We start from the raw sequence: 27,616 nt of genomic DNA, 5'->3' as shown, positions 1-27,616 counted from the left end.
GAACGCAACAAAGCAGGTGATTTATTACTGACTGTTGGAAAAGCTCGAATGCTGAAGTGCATCTAAGTTTTTCTGCAACAATAAACAAAGTGTGAGCCGAGGTGGATGCCAGCTGGCATTTGAAATGCCATCAGTCGACATTTCACTGGTCCCAGAAAATAAATTAACTTCCAGTGACTGGTTTCTTTAGCTGCTTGTGCTTTAAACACACCACCAGTTGTGTGTGGAAACGCTTGTGTGTCCCCGTGCTGCATTTGTTGCTCTGTGATAAATGTGGTCAGCTTGAATAAATGTGGGTTGATATGCCGCTTACAACATATGGAATGTGTCTATTCATCGTATTTTTATGTTCCTGTGCACCTGCTGTTAACCAGCCAACCAAATAGGCACGTACACACACACATGCACAAACACTCACACTCACACTCATACTCATATGCTGCAAGGCACCTGGACCACGCATGGTTTCACATGCACAAACACTTGAACGCACCGGTGCGTACACATGCTCTCGCCCCTCGTCGACTAACAATCATCCATCCTCGTCTCGCCTTCCCTCCCTCATCTTCCTCTCTCCCTCCCTCGCCTCCCCCTCCTCCTTTTCCCCGCTCGCCTCCCACTGTCCTCCCAGGTGTGTCTGACTCTCACTGCCAAGCGAATGGCCAAGAAGAACTGTCTGGTGAAGAACCTGGAGGCCGTAGAGACTCTCGGCTCCACCTCCACCATCTGCTCTGACAAGACGGGCACGCTGACCCAGAACCGCATGACTGTGGCCCACATGTGGTTCGACAACCAGATCCATGAGGCTGACACCACCGAGGACCAGACTGGTAATACAAAGAGAAAGGGGAAAAAAGAAAGGGAGGAGGAGTAAAAGGAAAAGAGTAGAGGGAGAGAGCTTGGAGGAAAGAGGGGAGAGACTGAGAGATAGAAAGGGGAGATGGAGAGTGTGTGGGAATGCAGAGAGGGAGTGTGACCACCTGCCGAAATTCATCTGTCCAATGTTCCCGCTGCCAACCAACATTTCTGTTCGCGCTACCGCTTGGATTAATTGAGCAGCGGCATGCAGTGGGCGGCACAACCCTCAGCTACAAACACATCTTTTCCCAGAGTTCCACAGCAAGGCTGCTGCTGCGGAACCAATCGGATTCCTGTCTCCCACCAAACAGGGACAAATCGAGCCAAATTTCAAAGAAGCTTTTAGTAATAACCAAAAGGTTTGAAAGAGGAAAAAAAAACAGGTGTTCTTTGCATACCAATGAGTATTGAGTCAGATGATTGTGCAGTCATACAATGAATAGCCAGCAGTGCAGACAAAGGCTGTGCTGCTAAAACAGAGCAAGTGCTGAGGAAAAACACGGTGTATTCATTTTTCAGGAGTACAGACTATTTTTGCAGCTGTTGCAGGTTTCAGAGCCTTTTGCACCTCACTTTGTCAAGTTCAACAGCTCCAGCCACAGTTCGCCACCGTGTACCGTCTGTTGCGCGATGCTATCACAGTGTGTTTTCACAATAACCGTGACAGTGACCACTCTAGAGAGCCAAGGCTTAAATGAAAAATGGATGTAGGCGCCGGCGGCAGAGTGAGGGTCATTTATAGTTCGATTGGGTGGGAGGGATGAAATTTTGATACCAGAAATTTCCAAACAACTTTTATATTTTGAGACATTCTTTTTAAAAATGAATGTCATTTTTCAGACTGGGGACTTAAAAAAAAAATTGCTTTTGTCGATGAAAAAATATGAGCGCTCAACTTAAGTGACCTCTGTTATTTAGCAACAATATCCAGTGGTACTCTGTGAACCGAAAGTTAAGTCGGTAGCATAAATACTGCATGAGGTCTACTTTGAAATAAATCTAACACAGCTCCCTCTGCTATTCTCTCAGGTTTGGGTTTTGACAAGAGCTCTGCTACCTGGGCTTCTCTGTCTCGCGTGGCCGGCCTGTGCAACAGAGCTGATTTCAAAGCCGGACAGGAGCGCCTTCCCATCGTGATGGTAAAAAACTCCACCACACACAGACACTACAACAGCAGCTTTGCATTGATGCCTCCCTCTCATGAATTATCTCTACTTTATAAAGCAGTGGGGTATGACAGGTTTAGTTTAATCCAAGGACGTAATGAGCGAGCCTCTTTAGATTAGGATAAAAAAAATGGATGCACATTATTCATAAGACATGATTTTCCCTACATGGTTGGCTGGTAGGGTGAAGTTAACAACATCAGGACTGTGTCAGGTAAGCGGCCGCTCAAGAATAAGCAGTATTGGAAGAAATATTTAGATCATTCACTTGAACTGGCAACAGACAACGTTTTCACATATAGTTTCCCTATAAGCCTCACATTCACCTTGCTCTCTGCTCTGCCACCGGGCTCAGTTTTCCCCCCAAAAAATGAAGGTTGAATTACCGCACAAAGGAAGCGTGTCTATCATTGCGCAACCAAAACAGGAAGACGTATTCTGTGGAAACTCTGCACTGCAAAAGAAAAAGAACTGATGGAGAAGGCAAAGAAGGTGCAGTGGGAGGGAGGTAAAGGATGACTGAATGGCAGGCACTAGCTTGAGAGCGCCGGTGTTGTGTTAAAGTCTGTTCCCCTGTTGTTGTGTGGTTCACCTTACCAGTGGGACTGAAGACAGTTCAAAACTGGCATTCTACTATCAGAATAAAGGCTAAAGGGTCAAAAAATAATCTAAAACAAAACAGCAGTCTTTTGACTAGATCAGATAAGTAACAAAACCTGCCCCCTTATTAATACAACCTAGCGTTTTACTTTTCAAACCACTGAAATCGGGATTTCTAGGTCAAATTTGGATTCTTACAGTTGTTTTTAGCTCGTAGCCATGTTGCTAACGCTGTCTTTGCGGCAGTAATACCACAGGGGAAATGCTGAGAGAGAAGAACATTGGAAAGTTGTCTATTTGTGCTTTAGGTAACATTAAGTAGCTGCATTACAAAGAAAATTACTCCATGATAATTAAAAGTTCTAAGCAAAATGCACTTAAAAAGAGTGGCTCTCCCAATCCTGTCTGTCCCATGATGGGGCTGAAAACAATTATTTACTCTACACATTCAACACATATTGTCTTTGTGGCAGCAGCCTGATTCAGTTTATCCCTCAATGGCACAGAACTACATGACTGTCGAAAACCAATTAAATACACAAAACAGCCATACTTCTACACTCGGGTGGCATATGCCTTTACTGCCTTTGAGCAGCATGTCTTCTCGAAAGTTAAACCCATTGTTGGTTTTGTCTCTTTATGGTTAAATGGATAAAATAACGTCATCCTTATCCCTCAGCGAATACAAGTGATTTCAGCAGCATCAGTGGCAAAACTTAACAAAGCTTTGACAGTGAACTACAATTAACTCTTCAAAGACTTCAAAGTACTGATCAGTGTTATATTATCATAACATATAATCTACATATCGTTTTAATGTTGCAGCTGGTGGAGGTGGAGCTAATTCTAACAGTTCTTGCAATATTTCCCTCTGAATTTAGTTGACTACGGGTATAAAATGGAAATAGAATAGAGAATGTATGAAAATACGGTACAGCACTAGAATAAAGGAGTTTTCCTGTTAATCAAAGTAGCTAGCAACTAAAGCAAAATGTCAAATGATTGTAGTGAAGCAAAAAGTACAATATTTATTCTCATCTACAGTCCAAGTACTTCAAAATTGTACACAAGCACAGTACTTGAGAAAATGTACCTCGTATTCTCCTGTCTGGCCAGCTGCTCCTCACCCACGTGGCACCCACAGTGAAAAAAACAACCCAAGAAAATAATTTGTCAATACCACTTGACACAGGTGCACTACATGCACTGACTTACACGCTTACCTCCCTCTCACACATAAACACACCCTCACAGAGGATAATCCGATGCACCCCTGGAAATAACTCCCCCACGCTGACACACAAACACACACTGCTGGGTTGGTGAGTGATAATATCCCTGTGTTCTCCCAACCGCCATCCTCCAACCTGTGCTACACTGACCCGAAGGAATTCTCTGTGTGGCTCTCGGCGACTGGGATTACAGCTTCTTGACTCCGGTGGGAGCAGAGCCTGCCGCTGCAGCCTCTCTGCTCCTCGAGGTGCCCTGGCTTCCTCCCTGCATTAACTAACAGCCATATCTCCTGACAGCACTCAAACACAGCAGTCAAGGCCCAGGCACTACTACCATTACGAGAACAAGTCCCCATCTGCACCCGGGAAAACAGAGAAATGGAATTTCCTTGGTCTATTTATTCATTCATGAAAAGGCACAAACAAGGACAAATCTTGCGGAGTGCGTGTCCTTGTTTTGTGGCTGTTCATGAATGAATAAACAGGAACAAAGAGAAATCTCTTGTATTGGCTCGGCCCCCGTTGGTGTATTGGGCGTCAGGTCAATCAGTTCAGCATGGATTTTAATAAATTGGCTCCAAGAGCGGGATGAATTGCATTGCATGAATTTTTATCAAGGGGGATTTTACAGGTTATCAGAGGGGAATTTTCTCCTCAAGCACCGCACAAGCAACTCTGTCACACAAGCTGAAGCAGATAAACCAGCAAAATAACAAAAACGCAAAAACAAATAATAAACAATGTACACCCACACAGGGGCTAATTCAATTCTGAGCCTTGTAAAATGGGCCACCTTACCATCTGTATTAGTTTGTGTGAACACATCATAGTCGGTACAAAATATGGATGTAGTCACCCATAGGTTACTGGAGAGCCCTTATGAAGCTCAGTGTGGTGGCTCCAGCCATCGCCTCTTGGCAGTGCCTGACTCCCAGCTAATGCAAAAATGGGCAAAGAGGTGGAGTGTAAGGCAGAGCAGAGGCAGACCAAAGGAAGCCTGGCTCCTGACAGTTAAACGTTGTTTTTTTTTTTCTTAGGGTGTCGAAGTCATGACCTGCCCCTACTCTCTGTGACCTACGCCTCTGATTGGCTAGTGATCGTAGCCTTTGTTGGTTGGGTTGGTTAGGTTTAGGCTTGAGGAGTGAGACTGGTTAGGGTTAGGGTAAGAGTATAAGGGTGAGCCAATCAGACTCAGAGGAGAGCATGTCAGATCTATGCCAACATTTACAAATGATGAAACTCACCACCATCCCCTCTCAATCCTGATATGAAAGTCAGTTTATTAACATGTAATGTGATATGACACATTTTGTATAATTATAAATATGGTATTATGACACGTACTGTTGTGAGCATATCAGTGGTTTGTAGAAACAATAACTGCCAACATTTCATCTCATCGACTGGGCTGTTATTTCAGCTGTAACGTTGGGCATTTTAACATGGTTGTCTATGGTGACTAACATGCTTTTGAGGCTTAAATTCATGAGCCGTTCCTCAAATTTTAAGCATGCATTTATGAGCTGCAACCTTAGCAGCCATTTTGCTTTTGATTATTGCCATTAGGCAATGTTCTGACGTGTTCCTCCAACAAAATACGTTTCCAATATGATGTGAACTTTTCACATTACATCCACATCTATGAAAACAAAATGCCCTTAAGGAACCGCAAAACGGCAAACTAAGAAGCTGTTTTAATCAAATTATTTTTCTTCCCTTAAACTAACAAAGAAAGCCAGATGTTGCACTTTCAACACTTTTACATTAAATTGTTACATAACTTCAAAAACACCACAGCCAGATTATTAGTATTGGTGATGCAGATGATACTTGGTTACCTGCATGATCAATGAGAACCATAATGGAAGCAAAGAAAGTCCTCTCAGGTACGGCTTTAATCAGTTTAAGCCCACTTCCACCACAGTGTGATAAACCCAGGCAGCGAGACAGACAACACTCATTTCTCAATATGCATATGTGAGTGACTGTGCTAATGTGCGGCTGTGTGTCTTTCCCCAGAGGGAGACAGCGGGAGACGCATCAGAGTCAGCTCTGTTGAAATGCATCGAGCTGTGCTGCGGGAATGTTCGTGACATGAGAGCCAGAAACCCCAAAGTGGCAGAGATCCCCTTCAACTCCACCAACAAGTACCAGGTACGGGATTAATGTTGCATCATGGCTTTCTCAGCTGGAAGCGCTGCTGATGCAAGTCTACAATGAAATCCTCAGACGCATTTACAGACCGTTCATAGCAAAGTTCATGGTGGCCGAGCATTTTGTATTTTCTTTTACAATAACAAATACAGTTTTTACTATTTTTAAATACTTATCGTAATTAGTGTGTAGTTTTAAAGGGACAACTCCCCCAAGATTGTGTTGAACTGTCCCTTTAGACACCATTCGTAATCAATCCTAATTTATATATTAACTTAAATTTGTAATAAATGTGGCCTCTTTTTTTTACAATTCTGTTAGTACTCCTTAAACTGACAACTTTGTGATGTTTTTAGATGCATTTGGAAGACCAAGACTTGGAAAACATTTTGTTTACGTGCTTTGAGTGAATCATCCATATTCATTTTTAACCTTTTTTCCACTCGGGGAAGGTGGCCCGAACACGCCTGCTCTTTTACAACGACATCCTGCTTTACATTCACACTGTCACACATTTATACCTGGAAGCTGCCCAACAAACACGACACTGTTATCCACAGAGAAGCTGTTGCAGTGCTGCGATGTGTGTTATTTGTGATAGTGGGATAAATGTGGATTACAAACTGGTTGAACACAAGGTACTCTGTGTTGCTGCCTTTCAGTGCACAGAATGAGCTTGCTCTGGTGAGGAGCTCAGCGGGGTTTGGGTGGGGTCAGGTGAGAGGACCTAGCGTTTGACGATCACTATATGAATACTTTGAAAGACCTTAAATGAAATTGGCAAAACATAAGAAGCTCTATGTGATTACTTACATCATAGTAAGTGCTAACAACAACAACAACAACAAAGCATCATTTTCTGGGTGTTGCTCCGATGTTGTGCTGTTTTACTGTACGCGACAGATCACAACAGGCTGTTTGTTGTCTGGCGGCGACACTGAGACGAGGCACTCGAGAAGAGCGTAAAGTCACATCCTTTGGACTGTCGCGGAAAATCCAGCCCGAGTGCTTCAACAAAGAAATCCACAGTCCTGCAGCATTTAACATCTTAAACAAGTCATCCACAGGCTTGTATGGGCAACCGAGAGAGAGACGGGGAAGGTCTCATTTTTCATGTCACAGTACAATCAGCTAACATATGGCCAATAAAGTTGTTTTATTAGGAAGATTAATAAATGTTAATTGTAACAAATTATTACACGGAGCCCCTTTAAACTTTGGATATTATTCAAATACAAATTATACCAATCACAATGTTTGTTAACAATAAATTCCTGGTAGAAAACCCCTGCAATACACAGGATGTTATTTCAAAGTGTGCATCTAATGCATCTAAAATGCACGTTCGGAGCAAAACACAGACTAAAGAAAATGACCCTTATTAGTCTGAGATGTGGCTGTTGGGTAGATCTCAAAGACGCTGGCAAAGCAACTCGGTACGTACAAGCAGAGTTGTCAGATAGGTCGGTCGATCATGTTTAATAAGACTTTACTAATCCACATGACTTTTTTTGTCTCAAAAAATGACATAGTGACAATGACATAGAAATAAACAAGTTTGCTGATTTCACATACCTCCACAATGCAAATCCGATGCCAGTTTTCTACCTGGAAGTGACATTGTTGGCACGATGTCATAGTGATTAATATATTTATATATCTCCATATTTTGAAATCTCCTCAAAAGCACTTCATGAATGCTAGGACTGGACAGAAAAATCAAATATGACAATATTTTTGTCCAAATGCCTCAATATTGATATTGCCACAATAGCAAAGTTGTGACTATTGGTATGTTCACAAAATATTATTCTGAGATTTTTGAAAAATAATAATAATAATGACTTATTGGGTAAAGACAGTATTAGAGCAAGTAGAACAGTCTGTAAAGCCAGGAAAAGACAACACTTATCACGATATAAAGATTCAAAATCTAAAAGGATATATAGTCTCATTACACATTAAAGATCTAATATTGATATATTGCCCAACCCTAATTAACCTATAATCTATATCGTATCAAGCTTCAACACCTTGCTCAAGGGCGGGCAGCAATTAAGGCAGGGTCAGTGTTTCTGTTTTCCACACCCAGTGTTTCCCATCCTGCCTGGAGATTTGACCCAGCATATGAATAACACAACAGTGATGCTGAAGCAAACAAAGGACTTCCTGCATGTATTTTGTGCACCTGTTCCCTGACTTAAAATAGGAACGTCTGTGTTGAAGGAAAAAAAAAAAAAAGCAATTTTGCTCTGGTTTTCTGAGATTAGATATGCTGCGACTCAGATACAAATTACCTGGGGTAGTGTGTGCATGCTTATATGTGTGTTGGTGTGTGTGTGTGTGTGTGTGTGTGTGTGTGTGTGTGTGTTTGTGTGGGAGAATGGGTAATGCAAAGTGTAACACCACAGGAATGCATTTTGAGAGTGTGAATGAATGCTCCTTCAACATAGGGAATACATATGACTTACAATGTGCACTCAGTCAACTCTGCCTCGATAAGACTTTTATTTCAAACCACTTGGAAAAATATGACACCATCGCCCAAAAAATGATTGCTGGCACAGACGTGACATTCATTGTTGAGCATGTCTGTCTCCAGCCTTTTTCTTACTAAAACAGACACGTTTTACGCCAGCGAGAAACAACTAGCAATAAACTACGTGTTGCATCTTGTTTCAAAAATAAATCCTGCAATGTTATGTTCTCACCATCCTTCCCTCCCACTCTTCCTTCCCTTTCGTCAAGCTCTCTGTCCATGAAGTGGAGGACAATCCCTCCGGTCATATTCTGGTCATGAAGGGAGCGCCAGAAAGAATCTTGGACAGGTTGGTTAATCAATAATGGATCGATTATGTGTCTCACAGTTTTTTTCCCCTTATTTTTCATTTACCTATTCCTTCCTTCGGGATGTAGTGAAAATACACACACACTCTCCTTTAATGGTGGCTTTATTCTATATGTTTGATTTCTTTTTATTGTTAACAATAGAAAAAACAGAACAACTTTGAATTGATTGTGTTTGTGTATCTGAAACCTGATTGCTTATTCATTTGTGCCAGGTACCTCCATTATCAAGCAAAACTGTTACAAACCATCTACAATGCACACAAAAAACAATCAAAAACACATCAATGAGCTGCACTGCTGCACTGTTCCTTCATCATCATGAACACACAAACACTCATTTATTTTGAGTCAATAACACATGCACCGTCCTGCTGCCATAATTACTCACTACAGCACCAGATGTGTGGTGTGCTGGTGTAAATGGTCTCCAGCAAATTCACAGTTACTCCTGTTGGAGTAATATTTGTCGAAACTGCAGTGCCTGGCTGTTTAAAAAATGACTTGCCCTTTTAAAAAACAATTAAACTATATATTCTTGACCCATCTAATTAGGAACTAATGTGCTGGGGGCTGTGAGCCACATAGAGGGCAGATAAAACAGGAAGTATTGGGAGACACATGAACATTTTGGTTTTGGTTCTTTCAAATTATTTGTTGAGAATGAGAATATCAACCTGACTGATGGAATAAATGTTACCAATGCAAACCACAGATAAAAATATACAGTATACAGTAAATATGAGCATATATGTTGCAATTTTACATCATTTCTGTTCGGTCAGTTTTCTATTTTACACTCTGACAGCAGTGGGCTCATGGTCTAGGTAAGTTCAGGCACAAAAACCCATTGGTTAGTGTTAGGAAATGATCACATTTTGGCTTAAAATACCTGATTCTGTTGCCACAAACATGGCTGACGACGTCCCGATTTCTTGTTAAAAACACCCAGTTTTTCTGCCATGAATACAGCTGGAAAATGTCCTGAGGTCTAACTACAAATATCCGGTAGTCTCAAACTTACAAATGTTGAAACACAGTCTCGAACAGTAGTCAGTGGCTTAGCAGCCTTCTGGCACAGCTGTAACGCCACCACCATCACCTCCACCTCCCGAAATGAAAGTCAACTCGTATACAAATAACATGAACATGATGTGTCACGTAAAGTAGAAATGTCAATATGGTACTTATGACACGGCCAAATTGTATATGTGGTGTGGTTAGCGACTGGGCTGAGATAAATATTGAGTGTGGTAAATCTGGTGTCTCTCCTGTTTTTACCTCTACATCATTAATACAGAGGTGATGTTTCTGGCAGTGGTAGCTGTAACAGTATTATTAATAAATGTTTTACAGGTGCAGTTCCATTATGATCCATGGCCAGGAGCATCCACTTGATGAAAACTGGAGAGAAGCTTTCCAGAGTGCCTACATGGAGCTGGGAGGACTGGGAGAGAGAGTGCTCGGTATGTTTCATGGCACCGGCTTACTGTCAGTCTGTGGGGGAATAGGTAGCAGAAAGAAGCAGTTGGAGACGGCACTCACCTTTTATAGTCTCCTTGGTAGACAGGGTAGTTCAGCCACATGTCCCCATTAAAGTGGAGGATCCTTTTATCGCCACACTATATACAAATAAGAAGGTTTTAAATGTAATTGCGATAGACTGACGTGGTTTCAAAGATGAAATTACCATCGTTACACAAAATGTAAGTGATATGGGTTTTCTAGGTTAGGAATTAGTATGTAATGTTGTATGGATTATGAGCTGGTAATGGGCCGGTAATTTAATTCAGGTCTTACTTGGGACTAAACTGTAATATAATTTGTACATGAACATGTTTCCTTGTAAAATGCCATGGAAACGTTTTGGTTTAAATAAAAAATCATTACCCTTGGGTTCAACTTTGAATATCTCTGAAGTATTTAGCATCCAGACTCTGTAAATGTCATCATTTTGACAACCGAAGAAAAAGTTACCTGGCATCTTTGAAAAAGTGCCATAGGTAATAATTATGTGCTATCATCATTTTGTAAGAGTGGGTGTCACTTCTTTTCAAACAGTGAAATGTGGAATAGTGCCATTTTTGGAGTGAAACTCCTGGAATCATGTAAATTATTAAATATCACTTATGCCTCGGGTGATGACGATGATGGGTCGGGTGTTTTCGTGACAAAGAGAGGTTTCTCCATTTTTACACTGAGCCTGGTTTTTCATCATTTCTGTTATGCTTTGCTCTGCAGGGATTCAGGAGATACATATTTCAAGGCCTGTGGATCATTAATTAATAAAAAGTGTCTCTTTCAATTTGAGTTTCAGTCCTACAAACTCCAAATCTACATCTAAAATTAAAAATGATTTGTATGCATACTGTAAGGTAAAGGATCATTGCAGCCAGAGGACCTTACAGTTTCTGTGGGGGTGTGTGTGAGGGCCTACAGACCTCTTTCATATTAACATTTCTTTGTAGTGTTTTACTGCAGGTAGCGACGGCAGAATGCACCAGCACATGCTTATTGTTTATGAGATGTTTTGGACTCAAAACATCCTTAGGGTCGTGAAAAATTGTCTGCTTTTTAAAGTGCCAGTTGGTGTCAAAGCAACAAAACAACAAGTTATTTTTCAGGAGCTGCAGTATACTTTTAGATGCCATTTCAGTCAGTTATGAACGATCACCCTTCTGATCCCTCTTCTCTTGCAGGCTTCTGCCACTTGAATATGTCTTCATCCCAGTTCCCTCGGGGATTCACCTTCGACTGTGACGAAACCAACTTCCCCACCGAGAAGCTCTGCTTCCTGGGTCTCATCTCCATGATTGATCCGCCGCGTGCCGCTGTGCCTGACGCAGTGGGTAAATGCCGCTCTGCCGGTATCAAGGTAATTGGTTCTACAGATTCAACCTTCGTTGTAGTTCCTGGAAAGCTGTTTCTGGGGCTTCATTTATTGGGGATTTGCAAGTCAAATCGCTTATTCAAATCACAAAAATGGAGTCCAAACGATTACCTGATCACTCCAAGGAGCTCTAATAGACGATAATCGATAGATAAATGAAGGTCTGCTACTGATAAGATATTTTGGCCAGCTAAAGTAACAAAAGTACAGAGAACAAGTTTGGTCAAAGGTGATATATTCATCTCTCCTAGGTTTGACTGTTTTTCAAAAATAACTTCAAAATAAAAAGATTAAAATTTTTCATGTGAAATTGAAAAAGCTTCAACAGGCGATAAAGGCTGAACTAAGTTCATTCCCAATTTAGAAAATGTTCTTTTTTTTTTATAAAATGCAGATTTGGTACATTTATTACACATTTTCATTAAACATTAATCAACTGCAAATACACACACACTGAGCAGATGTTTGCCAGGAAAGTAATAAGCTGGGCCACAGGAAGGTTAAACAACTTCCACCAGTGATTAGATGGATAATGAGCAGCTCTCATTTGGGGGGAAATATTACAAATATGGGAAAAGGATTTAGCACATTTAATTTCAGGTACAGTAGTAATGAAGCTTCCACTGGTAATGAATTTTTGAAAGACATTCGAACGAACTGGAGGCAGAATGGAGTGAAGATGTTAATTTTTGAGGAGTTTATGCTTAAAAAAGGCTACTAACTGATTTTTCATAAGAGTGAGCATTAGTTGTCAATATATTAGCTTTGTTTTGACTGAGGCATTATTGTATTATCTCTAAATCGTGCCATGTTTTTCTGACCTGAAGATATGACTGTTATTGAAACATTTTAATGAATTTGCAGTTATGAATGTGGGCAGGCGATACTGTTTTCATTGGGAACTTTGCACTTACATGTGATGGGTTTTTTTTTATAATTACACTCCTTCTGTAAGCCTAAGTCATCTACTACTTGGTTTAGAAAGCTTTTGAGTGGGTAAAAAGACGTATCTCTTCCATCATTATTTAAAAAAATATACTATACTAGGATTTAAAGTGGTTGATGATCACTTATGGCGTAATTTTACTACCTATGATGAGCTATGTAACGTGCTTCATGTAATGACTTAATAATGTCGAACGTACAGTCAGGAGCTGTAGGTACATTGTCCGATTGAGCTGGAAGCACAATTTTCAACATACACTCATCCACACCCGTTCAAATCTGGTGTTTTTCCTCGTAGCTGATCCCAAGAGGAAACTGGAGCACATTGCTCTGTTGCTTTAATTACTTTTTAACGGATGTAGTACTAACGTTTCAGTGCAATGATCATCCACGGTCCACGGCATCAGACCAAAGGCTTTAGTGCAATATATTGAGCTCAATTGTTATTGCTCCTTCACTCAGCCTGCGTCGCGCTGTAGATTATGATGGTGTCTGGAATTTCAAGAATGCACTCCTTATGACTTCTCACTGAACTTCTCACATGAGGTTCAGATGTGATATACCAGTTATTGAAAGGATACAGCTATGGTAGGACCCTAAACTATCTGCACATTTTCCTCATGTGGCTGAGAAATATGTTCTTGTTTCACAAACCCTACACAAAAACCAAAGATCTTTCTTTCACCTTCAGTTGGATGTTTATTACCTCCCCTTTAGACAGAAAAATAATCTTACTTGAGATTTTGGAGAGTTCAGTTGCATGATAAAATAAGACGAGAGCTTTTCAGTCAAATCTTTTCTTTTCACCTTTATCACTCTTTTATTCGGATGATTACAAAAAAGTAGGCAATATGTGTCAGAAAAGCTCCTTCGAGACAAGAAGCAGCTCGTAAATTACACTATAACTAAGCATGAAACAGTGAAACTAGTAGCTATTACTGTGGAAAGGAAATGAAAATATATAATTTTACAAGTACAGCGACCAAAGACAACTGCCACCTCCTCATTTTGATGGATTTTGTCACAGTCCCACTCTCCAAACAAAATGTTTGCCGGGGTATCCTACCAGATTTGAACCCTTAACCCCTAATAGCGCCAACCGTTCCCTGTGTAACTACACAACACATTTCAATGACTTATAGTCCCTAAAGACCCATACTGCACTGTAGCCCAAGCATGCTGTGACACATGACATACAGATGAGATACAATGCAGCTGGATGTGATAATGCCCTGCGATTTATGGGACCCTCTCTCTTCGGTCAGGTGATCATGGTAACAGGGGACCACCCAATCACAGCCAAGGCCATCGCGAAAGGTGTGGGCATCATCTCAGAGGGCAATGAGACGGTTGAGGACATCGCTGAGAGACTGAACATCCCTCTGAGCCAAGTTAACCCCAGGTGTGTAAGTGTGTGTGTGCGTGTGGAGGTTTAGGCTGTGTGCTCAAGCGTCTGAGAGTAACTTTTTCTGAGTGTGTCTGTGTTTGAGTATGTGGGCAGTGATGTGTCCTCAGGATGTGTGTGCACGGAAGGTCGTGTGTGTGTTTAAAAAAATAAAAGTCGACATTTTGGGAAATGTGTTTATTGGAGAGTAAGATGAGGAGATCAAAACCGCACACAAATCTGTCATTGAATATGAAGCTGGAGCCAGTAACAGCTAGCCTTGCTCTATCTGGAGGGAACACAATCTGCCTACAAAATCCTCTAAAGTTCAGAAATGAACATGTTACATCTCATTTGTTTAAAGGTGCAATATGTAAATATTGGCCACCTGTTTAATTAATACTCAAAGCAACAGGGAGCATGTATCCAGAGTAACTGCTAACGGCTGCTAACTGTATTCTGTTGCATCCATGATTGTAGCTACTGTTACCCTGTTATCTCAGTTAGCCGTGCAGCTAGCCAGACAACTGGGGATGTGTTTACAACGCTAGCACAGAAGCTTTGGACTGCTGGGAGAAAGAGGTTTTTAGGCCTAGGGCTCGATTGTTAGCATGCTAACTTCAGTAGATCTCTACAACAGAATACATCATTGACATAACGTTAACCTTCACCTTGACAGAAAAACTTGATAAAAAACAGTTAATTCACAATATTTCCCTCTGCCTGTATTATATTATTTAGTAATTTGCTGGTATGTAGCCCCCAGCTAGTAAAAGTTCAAATATAATAAAAATTCTTCTAAAAATGTAGCAACCAGGTTACGTCACTGTCTCCATCTCACTCTTCTGCTCTACCTGTGTCATGAGCGGCAGGTCTGAGAGTCTGTTTGACTGAGGCCGAGGCAGAGATACAGGCACACACACAGAGTACAGAGGCGAACTGCTCTTTGGCAGAATTTATACGAAATCTTTAGGGTTGTGTGGAGGTGTGGTCGTGTTTATTTGTGCTTTCACTGCTTGGTTCTGGCTCACACTGCTCCCTCTGCTCCCTCTGCTCAAAATTTGAATGGTGTGTTTACAAACAGCAACTGACAGATCCTGCATATTATGCCTTTAATTAAAGCTTTAGAGGGTCTGAGAGGTGAATGTTGTTACCTTTGGTGTGCCAGGCAGGCTGTTTAACTCATTTCTCATCTTTATGCTAAGCTAAGCAGGCTCCAGTTTTATTTTGAACAGCGAGAGATACGCGAGTGGTATTGATCTTCTCTTCCAACTCTGCAAACAAGCATTTTTCCCCAAATGTCAAACTGCTCCTTTAAGACAGAAAGCATAAAAAGTGTATGTTTTCTGCCTGTGGAGAGTGCTTGTTTTTGTCTGAGAAAGAGACAGAAAGACAAACTTGAGGAGAAAGCAAGAAAATGTCAATGCTCCCCTTTGCATAATTGCCTCCAGTATCACCGACTCCTCACTGTGTTTGTGTGTATACGTGTGTGTGTGTGTTTATGTATGTGTTTCCCAGGGATGCCAAGGCATGTGTGGTGCACGGCTCGGACCTGAAGGACATGAGTGCCGAGTACCTGGACGACCTGCTGAGGAACCACACTGAGATAGTGTTCGCTCGCACCTCTCCACAGCAGAAGCTCATCATAGTGGAAGGCTGCCAGAGACAGGTCAATGGATGGGAGTGTGTGTGTGTGTGAGAGTGTGTGAATGTGTGTTTTGTGGCATTTTTGAGAGTGCACACTTGAATAACGATGTGTGTATAAGGTTAAATGTAGGCATGAGTGTGTTTGTGATAAAGTGTGGATGAATGCTTGAATGTGTCTGTTTATGTCTAAGTGTAGAAGTACGGTTGAATACAGGTGTGTGTGTGTGTGCATGTGTGTGTGCGTGTGTGTGTGTCCTTGCCATTTAAGGCTGAATACAGTTTACTACGTGTGTGTAACTGTTTGTGTGACTGTGTGACTGCCATTTGTAAGTGCAGGTGGTTGAATGGATGAATACAGGCTTTTGTGCGTATGCGTGTGCGTTCGTGTGTATGTGTGCATGCGTCGTGGTCCATTTGTTTCCGTCTGTAAAGTATGGGATCAACTGTCTATTAAACGCATATATTAGTCCTTGCGTATATGCCTATATGTATGTGCTCAGCTATTATATGTGAAATTTCAAATATAGGTGTGTGTATCCACTTGCACACATCCCCATATATTGAGGTCATGCTACAATTCACCCTGACTCACTCGCTTTCACTCCGTGTGACTGAATGATTGCAACTCAATTCCATTTTTCATTTAATCTCCCCAGAGCTGCTTTGAAAAGACATTATTAAGACAGAAGGGGAGGGGGAAAGCGAGAGAAGTGGAGAGAGAAAAGCTTAAATCATGGTACTTATCTTTCTCTTCTTGACACTTTTTGTTCTCCGGTCCTTGCGGGTGCAGGGGGCGATCGTGGCGGTGACGGGCGACGGTGTGAACGATTCTCCAGCGCTGAAGAAAGCTGACATCGGCGTTGCCATGGGGATCGCTGGCTCTGATGTGTCCAAGCAGGCAGCTGACATGATCCTTCTGGACGACAACTTCGCCTCCATCGTCACCGGAGTAGAAGAGGGTGAGTGTGGGGGGAATGACAGAAGGAGAGACAGGGTGACAGACTGAAAGAATAAAAGGAGGAAGTGACGGAGAGAGAAAGACAGAGAAAGGACATAAAGTGAGTCAGAGAAACAGGAGATTTAAAAACTTTGCCAGCAAGCTCCTCTGTAATGTGGCAAAAGAGACTGAATATTTTTAAATAAATACCTGAACATTTGAATGTGTCTGAAATGTGATATGTGTATTATTGAGTCTGATTTCACACAGCTTTCAAAAGAGCTGTAGAGTTGGGACCAGTGACTTGGACTGGAGTCGGACTTCAGTCACAAACATCAGGTCGTCAAATCCAGGACAATAAAGACCAAGTTTAAAGACGGCACACAGCAGGGCTTGCTTTTTATTTTTTGGACATATTTTACACATGTCAAAAAACCCTATTAACATCTTCAAAAGGAAAATGTTCAAGGGTTGTTTTACTTTAAAGGTTAGCACAAAAATGAAAATTCAGTCATCTACTCACCCATAAGTCTATAGTCCAGTGTTTCTTCTTTATTGATGTCCTCTTTGATGATCGCCAGGTTAGTTGATGTTATCTCATAAGAAAGTATGAATAAAACTCCTCTAACGTTATCTTTGACCAGTATGGATGCTCACGTTGTTATCGTTATAGTATAGGAATAATATGTCTATACACACAAATCTTGCACGTCTACAAAGAACCGTCTTCTCTCGTGTGTTTCTGATCGCTGCAGGTCGTCTCATCTTTGACAACTTGAAGAAGTCCATTGCGTACACGCTGACCAGTAACATCCCTGAGATCTCACCCTTCCTCCTCTTCATCATCGCCAGTGTTCCTCTTCCGCTGGGGACTGTCACCATCCTCTGCATCGACCTGGGCACTGACATGGTGAGTAGTTGGGAAAGTGAGCTCTCTTTGTTCAGTCCATCAAGCCCTTTGTAGATACGCCAACATAGTCTCTCTCATTATCTCATTGTCTGAGTCAATAGTTTTGACTAAGCTTCTGAGAAACGAGCACTTAATAGATGTATAGACTCCTGCCGAGGCTGCATTGTGTTTTAGGTGGGTGATGTACTAGCTGTTGAACACATCGGATGCTGGTTTTCCAGTGTTTGTAGTTTGAAAATGACAGTTTATTCTGCAACTTTCATCCTCACTGATTCATTTTACAGTTTCACAGGGGGTTGGCAGCAAAGCACAAGTTTAACGGATTCTCCCTAACGAAGGGATTCTAATTTTTAGCATGTTGCATAGCTACAGGCAAGCTAAAGGTGACATGAAGGAAACCAGCGTTATTACTGGTGTCAAATATGAGTGCCTGGAGGTAAAAGAGAACAAAACGTCTGGTTTAATTTGTTCTTTCCGTCGGTGGGAGAATTTCGCTTTTGGCTCACTGCCGACGTCCATTTGTTCAAGCAGAACAAAGACCGGGTGACGCTCACATACAGATTTACATTTCACAGCTCTGCCATTTCCAGATGCCAGTCTCTCCATTGTGTTTCCAGCAGCAACAAAAAGAGTTGCTGGCACGCTGCTTGCCTGAGGGGCGTAATCCATCATTGCGAAAGAAAAGAAGCACAGGATGAATATATTCAAAAGGACGTGTTCACTTGTGTTCATTACTTTAACTTTAATTTTTCCTGCTCTCAGCCACCAGACAGTAGCATGCAGCTGAAACCGGTTCTTATACATCCCAGTGAGACAAAAGCAAACATGTTACAAGAAATGAGGTGTGCGCTCTATGTTCGGCTGCCAAGACGCATTTTAAGTCTCCACAGGTTAAAGATAAAGAGGAGCAGCTTGCTAGCACTGATAATAAAGCAGTTCCACTTATTACACTGACATCAAAGATGAACTTCTTTGGTTTTCTAGCAGCAGGACAGATTTGTTCATGTTGACAAATATTTATTTAACTGTCTAGATCACAGCGATGGTGCATTCTTTATTGGCTGGATTTTTCTTTAAAGATGTGATGATTGAAGTTTAAAAGCATCTAATTTGCGCACCTGCTTTGCATATAAAAACCCTTCTCTTCAAAGTAACACGTCTGTGTGTGTTTAATAACCGCTGGTGGAGTGAGCAGCTGGATGTCTGCTTTGAAGAGTGGGACACCAAAATGAAAATATTAACTGTTCAGTAACGTACCTGAAAATTGTTTATAGTACAGTGCAAGTGTAGAACGACAAATTTCCCATGTCTGCTGGTGAGGTTGTTAACAGCTTGTTAACAGCTTAGTTCAACTCCAGGCAACAGGCTTGAGGGCTCTGCTGAGATTTAGCAGTGACAAGCAGCACTTGGAGTCTGCTATGATTATTTTTAGCCAGCACTGCCATGTGGAAAAGGATGGCTGCAGAAGATGTTTATCAAAGCGAGATGTGGCACACTTAAGGATGCTTCAAGACTGAAATCTGGAAGTTGCACACAATCATACACACACACACACACAAAAGAGAGACTTTGAGAGATGTAAAAAAAGAAATAAAAAAATCAATGGCAGACATAGTCACATCCTTCTTCCCTCTCCTTGTCTATCAACCACCGTGGGTCAGGGGAGTGTAACACCAAAACAAACTGGATTTGTCGACCGCAGAGCTCGTGTTCAGTTTCACACAGTGCTAAGTCCCCACTTCAAATCCCACCTAAGTCGCAGAGATATCCTGCCCTAAGTCACACATATTGCTCTGTTGCTTACCTGGTAAAAACCAGCCAATATAAGATCTTTATTACAGGGACCTCTCCACCTTCCTATTTTATGAGACTCTTGAAAATCGGTCTCTCTCCTCATGTCTGCTCTCCCCGCCTCTCTTTCTATCACTGTCACTGCCTCTTTTTTCCCTCTCCTTGCCCCTTTTCTGTCTTTTCTCCTTCCACGCCTTGATTGAATGCTGAATCACATGAATAGTGATATGTCTAGGGTACCCCGTGTCTGACACTTTCATCGTGTCTTTGTACTGTTGCCACAATGACGAATTCCTGAACATTTGTTTTACAGAGTGAATAAAGTGAGCCAATTCTGTGCTATCCTCCCATTCCCTCCAGGTTCCAGCCATCTCATTGGCTTATGAGGCTGCTGAGAGTGACATCATGAAACGCCAACCAAGGAACCCCAAAACAGACAAGCTGGTCAATGAACGCCTCATCAGCATGGCCTACGGACAGATAGGTTTGTGGTCTCGTGGCTCACAACCTCTTTGGAGCACGGCTCTTAAACCTGAATCACTGTGACAGGCCTCCTGTAGAGAAGTTATGGTTCTAATAAACATCACAGGCATAAAAACATTAAATATTGACATTTATCAGAAATTCTGGCATTTCTTATTGCCTTTGTAAATGTTTAGGTACGCACAGTCAAGGAAAATAGGTCCAGAGGTGAGGAGATAGTCAGGAAGGAGTCCCCTAATATTCTTCTAATTGTCGTGACATTTACAGCAAATTGCGAGTGCAGAGTGCAACTATTTTCTACTTAATCTTGGTCATGTTTCACTGGTTGGAACCTCACTTGAATGCATGCTTTTTATCTCTGGTGTTATGGTTTGGGAATAGTGAAAATCAAAGGCTGGCCCAATTTCATAGGCTGCTAAATAGGTCAAAATATGACAGGGCTTCATTGGATGACAATTTAAAGCTGAACAAGCTCAAAACAGCCGGCGACTCACATCGACTCCCACAATTCTTCCAAGATGAGCACCAGTGGACCAAAAGTTTTGCAGGTCACGTCAAATCAGATTATGAACCACCGTTCTGGCATTCCAGCTTGAAGTCCCGAAACATGCACACTGAACATTTCACTGATGATCTGATCAAGAGTGACAAACAATGACTGCAACAATAGAGTAAAAATGTCAACATCATAAATAAAACACCAGTGAGAAGTAACAACAACGGCATTCGGAAAACAGATGAAACCAATTTTCTTACCACCGAGAAAATGATGTTGACAGCAATCAACAGACACACTGACCTGGTGCAAGGTTTTAATTTATCAGCACAGTACTCAGATGATTGATAAGCATAAGGCAGTTTGGTATATGTGAAGATTTAAGCTCTAAAGTAAGATGTCCATCATGATGAACAACGTTACGCCCACTCTGACAAAACAAATTTTCCAACGTGGAATTAAAACTCACCATCGGCTATTAGAAGAGTCCTCAGCTGTCTGGAGCCATTTACTTACAAAATTGCTTTGTTATTGTAGTGGACAGAGGGGGGGAGATATAATCACCGGTCCCGTTTTTGAGTCAGTATTAAGAGAAAAACACCAGGTGTACTGAGGCTGAATGCAACTCAATTTATTTGTCATATTTTGGTATACTTCTTGTAAGTAAGTGAATACTGGGCCATTGGTAAGTGCTGTTGTTTGTCAAAAAAGATTTAACCTAAAGACACCCATTATCTATATAACTCCTGCTATTTTCCTAATTATTCTATAAAAACATTGGACCTATTGCTACACTGCGCTGTAATACAACAGATAAGTTTAAATTTCATCCAACTGCACACAATTTACACCCCGCTCGGCAACACTTTATATTTAGGTTCTTGTAATAGTCGTTAGTAAACAGGTTATAAGGCTCTTCTAAGTCCTTATAAGACGCTTATTAACATTAACAAGACAAGAACGGTTAAGTGCATAATGAAGACTTTATTAATCTTAATAAGTCTGTGTTCTCGCTTTGGTGCATAACAAAGTATCCTTTGACCCTAACAAAGCATTGTTCTCTCTTTAGATCTGGTAGCTGCGAAAAGCATAACTAGCTGTTATTAAGTGGATAGTTAACGTCCAATACATTTATAATAAAGTCTTTATTAATCTCAATAAAGCAACAAAAGCTTAATTAAAGGTGCTGTTGTTTCTGGGCTGTCTCCATCGAAGGTGTCGGCGTGTAGTTTGATGAGAAAAGAATCTGTGGAGGCGAGGCTGGGTGAGATGGGTAGAGCAATCTTTATTGAAACAGATTTCAAGCCTGTGTCCGAACCAGTGTGGCCACACCAGGTGTTCCCAATATCTGACAAAGTTCTGCCTAAAGCTTTGCCCTCTGCTCTACCAGAAATCCTCTCCAACCTAGGAAATCTACAAGTACCCACCTAACTTTCTCTGTACGCGCGGGCCTTTTTAGATCCCTTTCGCCTGCACCTACCTACTTCTTCTAATTGGTCACTTTGATTTATTAAGGGTCCATCTATCCAATAGGCGAAAGAGGAGTTGATCTGCCTCCGGGCCCTTTGGACTGTCTCATCTTCTATAAGTTACATAACTCTGCTGATGTCCCTTCTTGACCTTACAACCTAAAGCTGACCTGACTGTGTCTCTCTGTATGGACATGTTTACGCTGAGCCAGCTCCACACATCTGGAATAAGAATTAACTCTGGTTTAGTACCTTACCCTTCAGCTAACCTTTTGCGCACAAACAGAGCTGGTTAACGACTCTGTGTCTTCTCACAGATCTTCTCAACATCAGCTGCCTTCCTTAAGCCCCCCAAAACAGGAGCAACATGTCACCGTTGTGTTGTTGCACAGATACCTCAGTACAATATGTAAATATTGACCATCTGTCGAAATCAAAACAAGAGGGCAGCATATCGCTCAGTTAGCCGTGCAGCTAGCAGTACTGACTGGGAGCTTGGAGAACCCGGGGAGTGTTGGCGTCCTTTGGGCCAGGAATATGCCCTAAGAAATCATTCCTGCAGGGCTAAAAGCAACAGAACGAATGTTATATTCTAGTCAGATGTAACTCCTTTATAGTCACCAACATTTTAATTAGAGACTTACATTAATTACCTCCACCAATGACATTATATTTACACCCGTGGTTGGTTGGTTTGTCAGCAGGATTGCACAAAAACGACAGAGCAGATTTCCACCAAACTTGGATGGAGGATGGGTCTTGGCCCAGAATAAACCCCATCCATTAACTTGTGGTGCGGATCTGGATAAAGGGGCAGATCCATGACTTTTTTTCTTACTTTCTTTAACATTGCGAGACATTTTTCAGCATTTTCCTTAGTTGCTCAGGGAATAATCCATGGATCTTAACGAAAAAAAATCAGGCATATTTAGATGGCTGGTATCTGTGAGTGAGTATAATTTGATTTTTTTTTGTCTCCAGGGATGATTCAGGCTCTTGGTGGTTTCTTCACCTACTTTGTGATTTTGGCTGAGAACGGCTTCCCCCCATGGTTCCTGGTGGGCATCCGCATCGACTGGGACGACCGAGAACTCAACGACCTGGAAGACAGCTATGGGCAGCAGTGGGTAAGGAGCGCGGGACAAAGACAAACCAGCACACCCTTTAAAAAATACTCCCATATGCATGGGACACTCTAATAAATGTAATGTGTGTTTCAACCTGGCAGACCTACGAGCAGAGGAAGATCATTGAATTCACCTGCCACACCAGCTTCTTTGCCAGCATTGTGGTCGTCCAGTGGGCCGATCTTATCATCTGCAAGACCAGGAGGAACTCCCTCTTTCAGCAGGGCATGAAGTAAGTTAGCGAGAGAAGAAAGAGAGTAGGCAGGTCCACCTTAAAGACTGCAACATTTTTAAAGATGCCTTTCTTGTCATCTGAGTGTTTCTAATTAAGTTAAACCTTAATTGTCTAAACGCTTTCCTTTCTCTTGTTCTCTGTTCAACAGGAACCGAATCCTGATCTTCGGTCTGTTTGTTGAGACCGCTCTGGCTGCCTTCCTCTCCTACTGCCCTGGAATGGACGTTGCCTTGCGCATGTACCCCCTGAAGTACGCTCTGCATATGCATATCTCCACCGAACCGAAAAATAACCTCTTAAAGACCTAATAGGCTGCCATTAGCCTGTCACTCTCGACTTTAAATGAAGTCTGTGATCTTCTTAAACACCACGTTGTTATCCTTAATATTCAAAAATGGCTGCAATGAATTTAACAATTTGCACTTTGCCTGTGACTCACAGCTACGCTCTCCATCCCCCCTGCCCTGTTCTACTCCTTTTCTCTTCCTCTTAGGACCCTGTGGTGGTTCTGTGCCTTCCCATACAGTCTTCTCATCTTCATTTATGATGAGGTCCGTAAATTCATTCTGAGGAGGAGCCCTGGAGGTAAGCAGTTATTAAGAGAAACCAAGATTAAAAGGTTTCAACCTTCTTTGTCTTGTTAATAAGCTGAAAGTAAAAAAAGTTGGCAAGTGATGGTATAGTGATTGACACCCCTATCTCAGGAGCCACATGTGCCATTCTCCATCAAGACTTTTTTCTCCCCTGTCCTCTGTACCTCCCTCAGCCTTCCTGCTGTCCTTGTAAAAAAAAATATATACATCCTAGAAGAGTAGACTGTCTACTCCTTTAAGGACACGCTGATTGACAAAGTCACCACAGCTCTGCTCTGCTGATGTGACCTGAAAGTTCCCAGCAAGCATTTGACAGATGGTGACAAGCAGGAGAAGATCGAGTTATATGTAATTCCAAACAAGCACCAAAAAAACCCCTGATTACATAAAAACAACTTTGAACTGTTTTGAACTGAGATCAGAAAGGAAACTACAGGTAGCAATTTTACAAAACAATGTTGCGAGCAATTACAGATGATTACTGATGACGAACGATGTAAGGTTGAGTTTGTATGATTTTTGAAAACGTGGCTTTAAAAACAGAGGTTTTCAACACAGGTGTCAGCTGTCATGTTGTTTTTGGGATAAAGAACATGATGCGTCCTTGTCATTTTTACATGTGTTATAAAGCCAAAACTGTAATCATTTTCATTTAAAGGTTATTATTAACCCTAGCTTTAACCACAAAGGAGACTTCAGGCCTAACCCTAAACAATGCAGCTGAAGACAATCAGGCACCCAGCAAGCCACTTAATGCAGAACCATTCTCCACCTTTCAACGCTGCAGCCTCCGTAACACTTGACTGATTACTGTTTGTCTTCCAGGTTTGACTTCTGACAAAGTAGCATGTAAATGCACTGCTGTCTGGCAGTTTGCACAGGTTTCCATTTGATAAATGGAGCATAAAATAGTGACAATTTGACATCCACATCACCACTGAAGTCTAATCTGATCTGATTCTGGAGCCAAGGGCTGCATCTGCAATAGATTTCAATCAATGTTATTGAAGGTGCAATATGTAAGAAATGGCCTTGTCTTTGTCGGGTTTGAGGATAGTGTGTTTTACGATGACTTAAAAAGGCAACTGAGCTCGTCTTCATTCTGTTAAAGAGAGAAACTTGTATATTTCTGTTTAAAAAGACAAACAGGTATATGAGTTTATTTTCTGGACATTTTTTTTAGTTTCATTTGTTTATTGATTAGACTTAAAACGCTAAGAGAGCTTGTGGAGCGTAGCACCACTTGCACACATCGCTCATCTGGAACTGTACAAGGCCTGAGATACTATAAACCGTATTCACGCCGTGGCCATTTCCTTCTGATGTCATACTCAGGGTGGGAAGGTAGAATGAGATAATGTAATGCTGCTGTGCTATAAATGTAGAGAGTTTAACAATTCGTTTTCCATTTCACAGCTTCCAGATTGATCAGCAAATGAAAAGATGATGAAAGTGAAAATCTGGAGGGACTTTGTGCCATATTTCAGGATAAAACACCTTAGTTGATAACCCATTAGCTAACCTTAGCACTTAACCACTTCCGAGCTAATGTGCGAATTGGATTAGATCCAGTGTGTTTCACTTACAGGCTTAAATAAATGTGTCCAAGATGTGCGTTGTTATTTAAGAATGAATTTGTCTCTTTCCTGCTATACTGTGTAACACTATCGCGGAAATGCTAACTAGGAAGCACTTAAATGCTAACGCTAGCTGTTGTCAAAGGGAAGATAACGGGTTACCAAATATGCTGTTCGACCTTGAAAAACTGTCCCTTCAGAGCTTAACTCACCATTGTCTTTTCAGTTGCTGATCAATCAGGAAGCGGTGAAAAGATCATAAATGGTCAGATTCCTTACATTTGGACAGGATGGACTGAGGCTAGCTGGTTAGCATGTTAATTTTGATGGATATCTTTGCAGTATATTACATAGACGGCTTTGACATAATGTCAAACTCTTATTCATTTACATTCTTTTGATAAGTTTTGTGAATTTCTTAATGTTTCAAACTAAAATTCTTACATATTGCACCTTTAGATATGTTCTTGTTACCAAACAGACAGGGGGGGAAACATGAGCCACTTCTGATTTGTTTATGGAAGCAGTGAAAAAATATGATCATGTATTACTGCAAAAATATTTAGTGAGTTATCTTCGGCCTGAAGCAAAAAATGTTTATCGGCGTGCAGCAAAAGAAATGTGCAACATAAAGGCAGCAGTCTATACAGACTCTGTGAACATATGTAAACCATGTACCAGGAAGGGTTATACCTGCCCAACACCAAGTGCAAAGGTAGCGAATGATGAGAAAGGAAATTAAAACAGGCTGATGAAGACTCTGGAGATATGCCCCAAAGATCACACACGATACAGACACACTACAATAGCTCAAAATCTCTTCACAGCTACAGCGTTTCAGCTGAGAGGGGCAAGACACGGGGAGACAAATACAATTTATCGTGACAGTTAATCATTTCTGTTAATCTGTGTGTCACGGGCTGCTGATCAGAGTCTTAGAGTTATAAGGGGATTCATTTGGAAATGTACAGAGACAAAGGCGATGAGATGAATACAAATAGAGTGATACAAAAGGGATATTATGAAAAGTGCTCGCCTGTCATTTTGGTCTCTGACACTCTCCCCCTTTCTCCCTCTGTCTCTCTTCCAGGTTGGGTGGAGCTGGAGACATATTATTAACATTCAGAAAATGTCAGTTTTGAATTGTGCGTCTCTGAGTGTGTGTGGGTGCGGATGTGTGTGTTTGTGTGCGCCTGCGAGGGTGGAACTGAGGGTGTGTGTTTGTCTGTCAGCTGTAATATTGCATGGATCAGTTCACAAATCTGATTATCATAAAAATACTGCTGAAAATAGGCTTTTGATTGTGTTTTGAGCTTTTTCCTCTTTGTTTTCTCAGAAAGCATTTCCAGAAGAACAATGGTAATGCATACCTATGTGCCTTACATAAACTGTTACCAAAGTGATGTAGCTTGGCCTGTGTGGCTGTAGAGGAATACCAAATGTCATTTATCATGTGAAATGTGCCATATAAAATATATTCCAACATATTCCCAGCCATGTTTGAATTGTTTTTTTATTGTTCTTGTGGTCCGTATTCCTTATCGGTGTTATTGCACAATAATCCTTTTGAGTGAACTGATGATTAGACCTTACCCTGTCAAATTTAGTATGTAGGGCACCACATACACCAATGATTGTAATGCCACATGGAGGCAACATTAATATCTCCTGCCATTCTAAGATATTTAAAAATGCATAAGCACATATGCCAGTTAGCTAACATTCTGAGAGGAAATTTGTTTTAACTCAACCCAATGACTTTTAGCAGGTCTTAAACTGATTCTGAATGCCATTAAGACAAAGTAAATGATATTGTCAAGAACGTACATTGACTACAGTGATGCACAGCTTACTATAATTGAATGTATCAAACTCAACCCGATCGCCAGAATAAATGTTAGTAAAATACGTTTCTGCAAAACCACAGATGAGTTCAAACGGAACATTTCTTGCAAGATTACGTCTGTTTAGATTGAATTTTCTATTTCTCTCTTGTTACAATGCTGTGCTTATGCTCCGCTGAGGTTAACGCACAGAAACCACTTGTTAGGGTTAGGAAAACATCATGGTTTGGCTGAAAATACCTGTTTTTGGTCACTAGGATAATGGATGGAGATGGTCTGACTTCCCATGAGAAATAGTATGTTTTGGTCACCATTAAAAACAGCTGGAAATGTCTGCAGGTCTCCTTAAAAATAACACTCGCATTTGACGCACAAAAACAGATAGAAATATACCCAGGTGTCCATAAAAATAACCACTGGAGTGACTCAAA

The 27,616-nt window shown here is 41.3% G+C and overlaps 1 protein-coding gene across 2 annotated transcripts in view; it reads left to right on the top strand.

Moving 5' to 3' along the window:
• Positions 1-26,834, top strand: part of atp1a2a (ATPase Na+/K+ transporting subunit alpha 2a) — a 41,571-nt gene extending 14,737 nt beyond the window's left edge. The window contains exons 9-25 of one of the 2 annotated variants that reach the window (XM_084369586.1): positions 632-830; positions 1,888-1,997; positions 5,876-6,010; positions 8,759-8,838; positions 10,214-10,323; positions 11,557-11,732; positions 13,958-14,094; positions 15,595-15,745; positions 16,514-16,682; positions 17,416-17,570; positions 19,722-19,845; positions 22,791-22,936; positions 23,038-23,168; positions 23,320-23,421; positions 23,665-23,756; positions 26,432-26,472; positions 26,678-26,834. In XM_084369586.1, coding sequence (XP_084225712.1) covers positions 632-830; positions 1,888-1,997; positions 5,876-6,010; positions 8,759-8,838; positions 10,214-10,323; positions 11,557-11,732; positions 13,958-14,094; positions 15,595-15,745; positions 16,514-16,682; positions 17,416-17,570; positions 19,722-19,845; positions 22,791-22,936; positions 23,038-23,168; positions 23,320-23,421; positions 23,665-23,756; positions 26,432-26,460 — 2,046 coding nt within the window. In that variant the 3' untranslated portion in view covers positions 26,461-26,472; positions 26,678-26,834. Of the gene's footprint in view, positions 1-631; positions 831-1,887; positions 1,998-5,875; positions 6,011-8,758; positions 8,839-10,213; positions 10,324-11,556; positions 11,733-13,957; positions 14,095-15,594; positions 15,746-16,513; positions 16,683-17,415; positions 17,571-19,721; positions 19,846-22,790; positions 22,937-23,037; positions 23,169-23,319; positions 23,422-23,664; positions 23,757-26,431 lie in introns of both variants that reach the window. The other variant, XM_084369585.1, reaches the window with a different exon arrangement.
• The last annotated feature ends 782 nt before the right edge of the window (positions 26,835-27,616 follow it).

This window comes from Pagrus pagrus, assembly GCF_965226575.1.
Source record: "Pagrus pagrus genome assembly, chromosome: 12".
Taxonomy (NCBI): domain Eukaryota; kingdom Metazoa; phylum Chordata; class Actinopteri; order Spariformes; family Sparidae; genus Pagrus; species Pagrus pagrus.
Note: the sequence above shows the minus strand (reverse complement) of the source record. Positions and strands in the feature narration are given on the sequence as shown.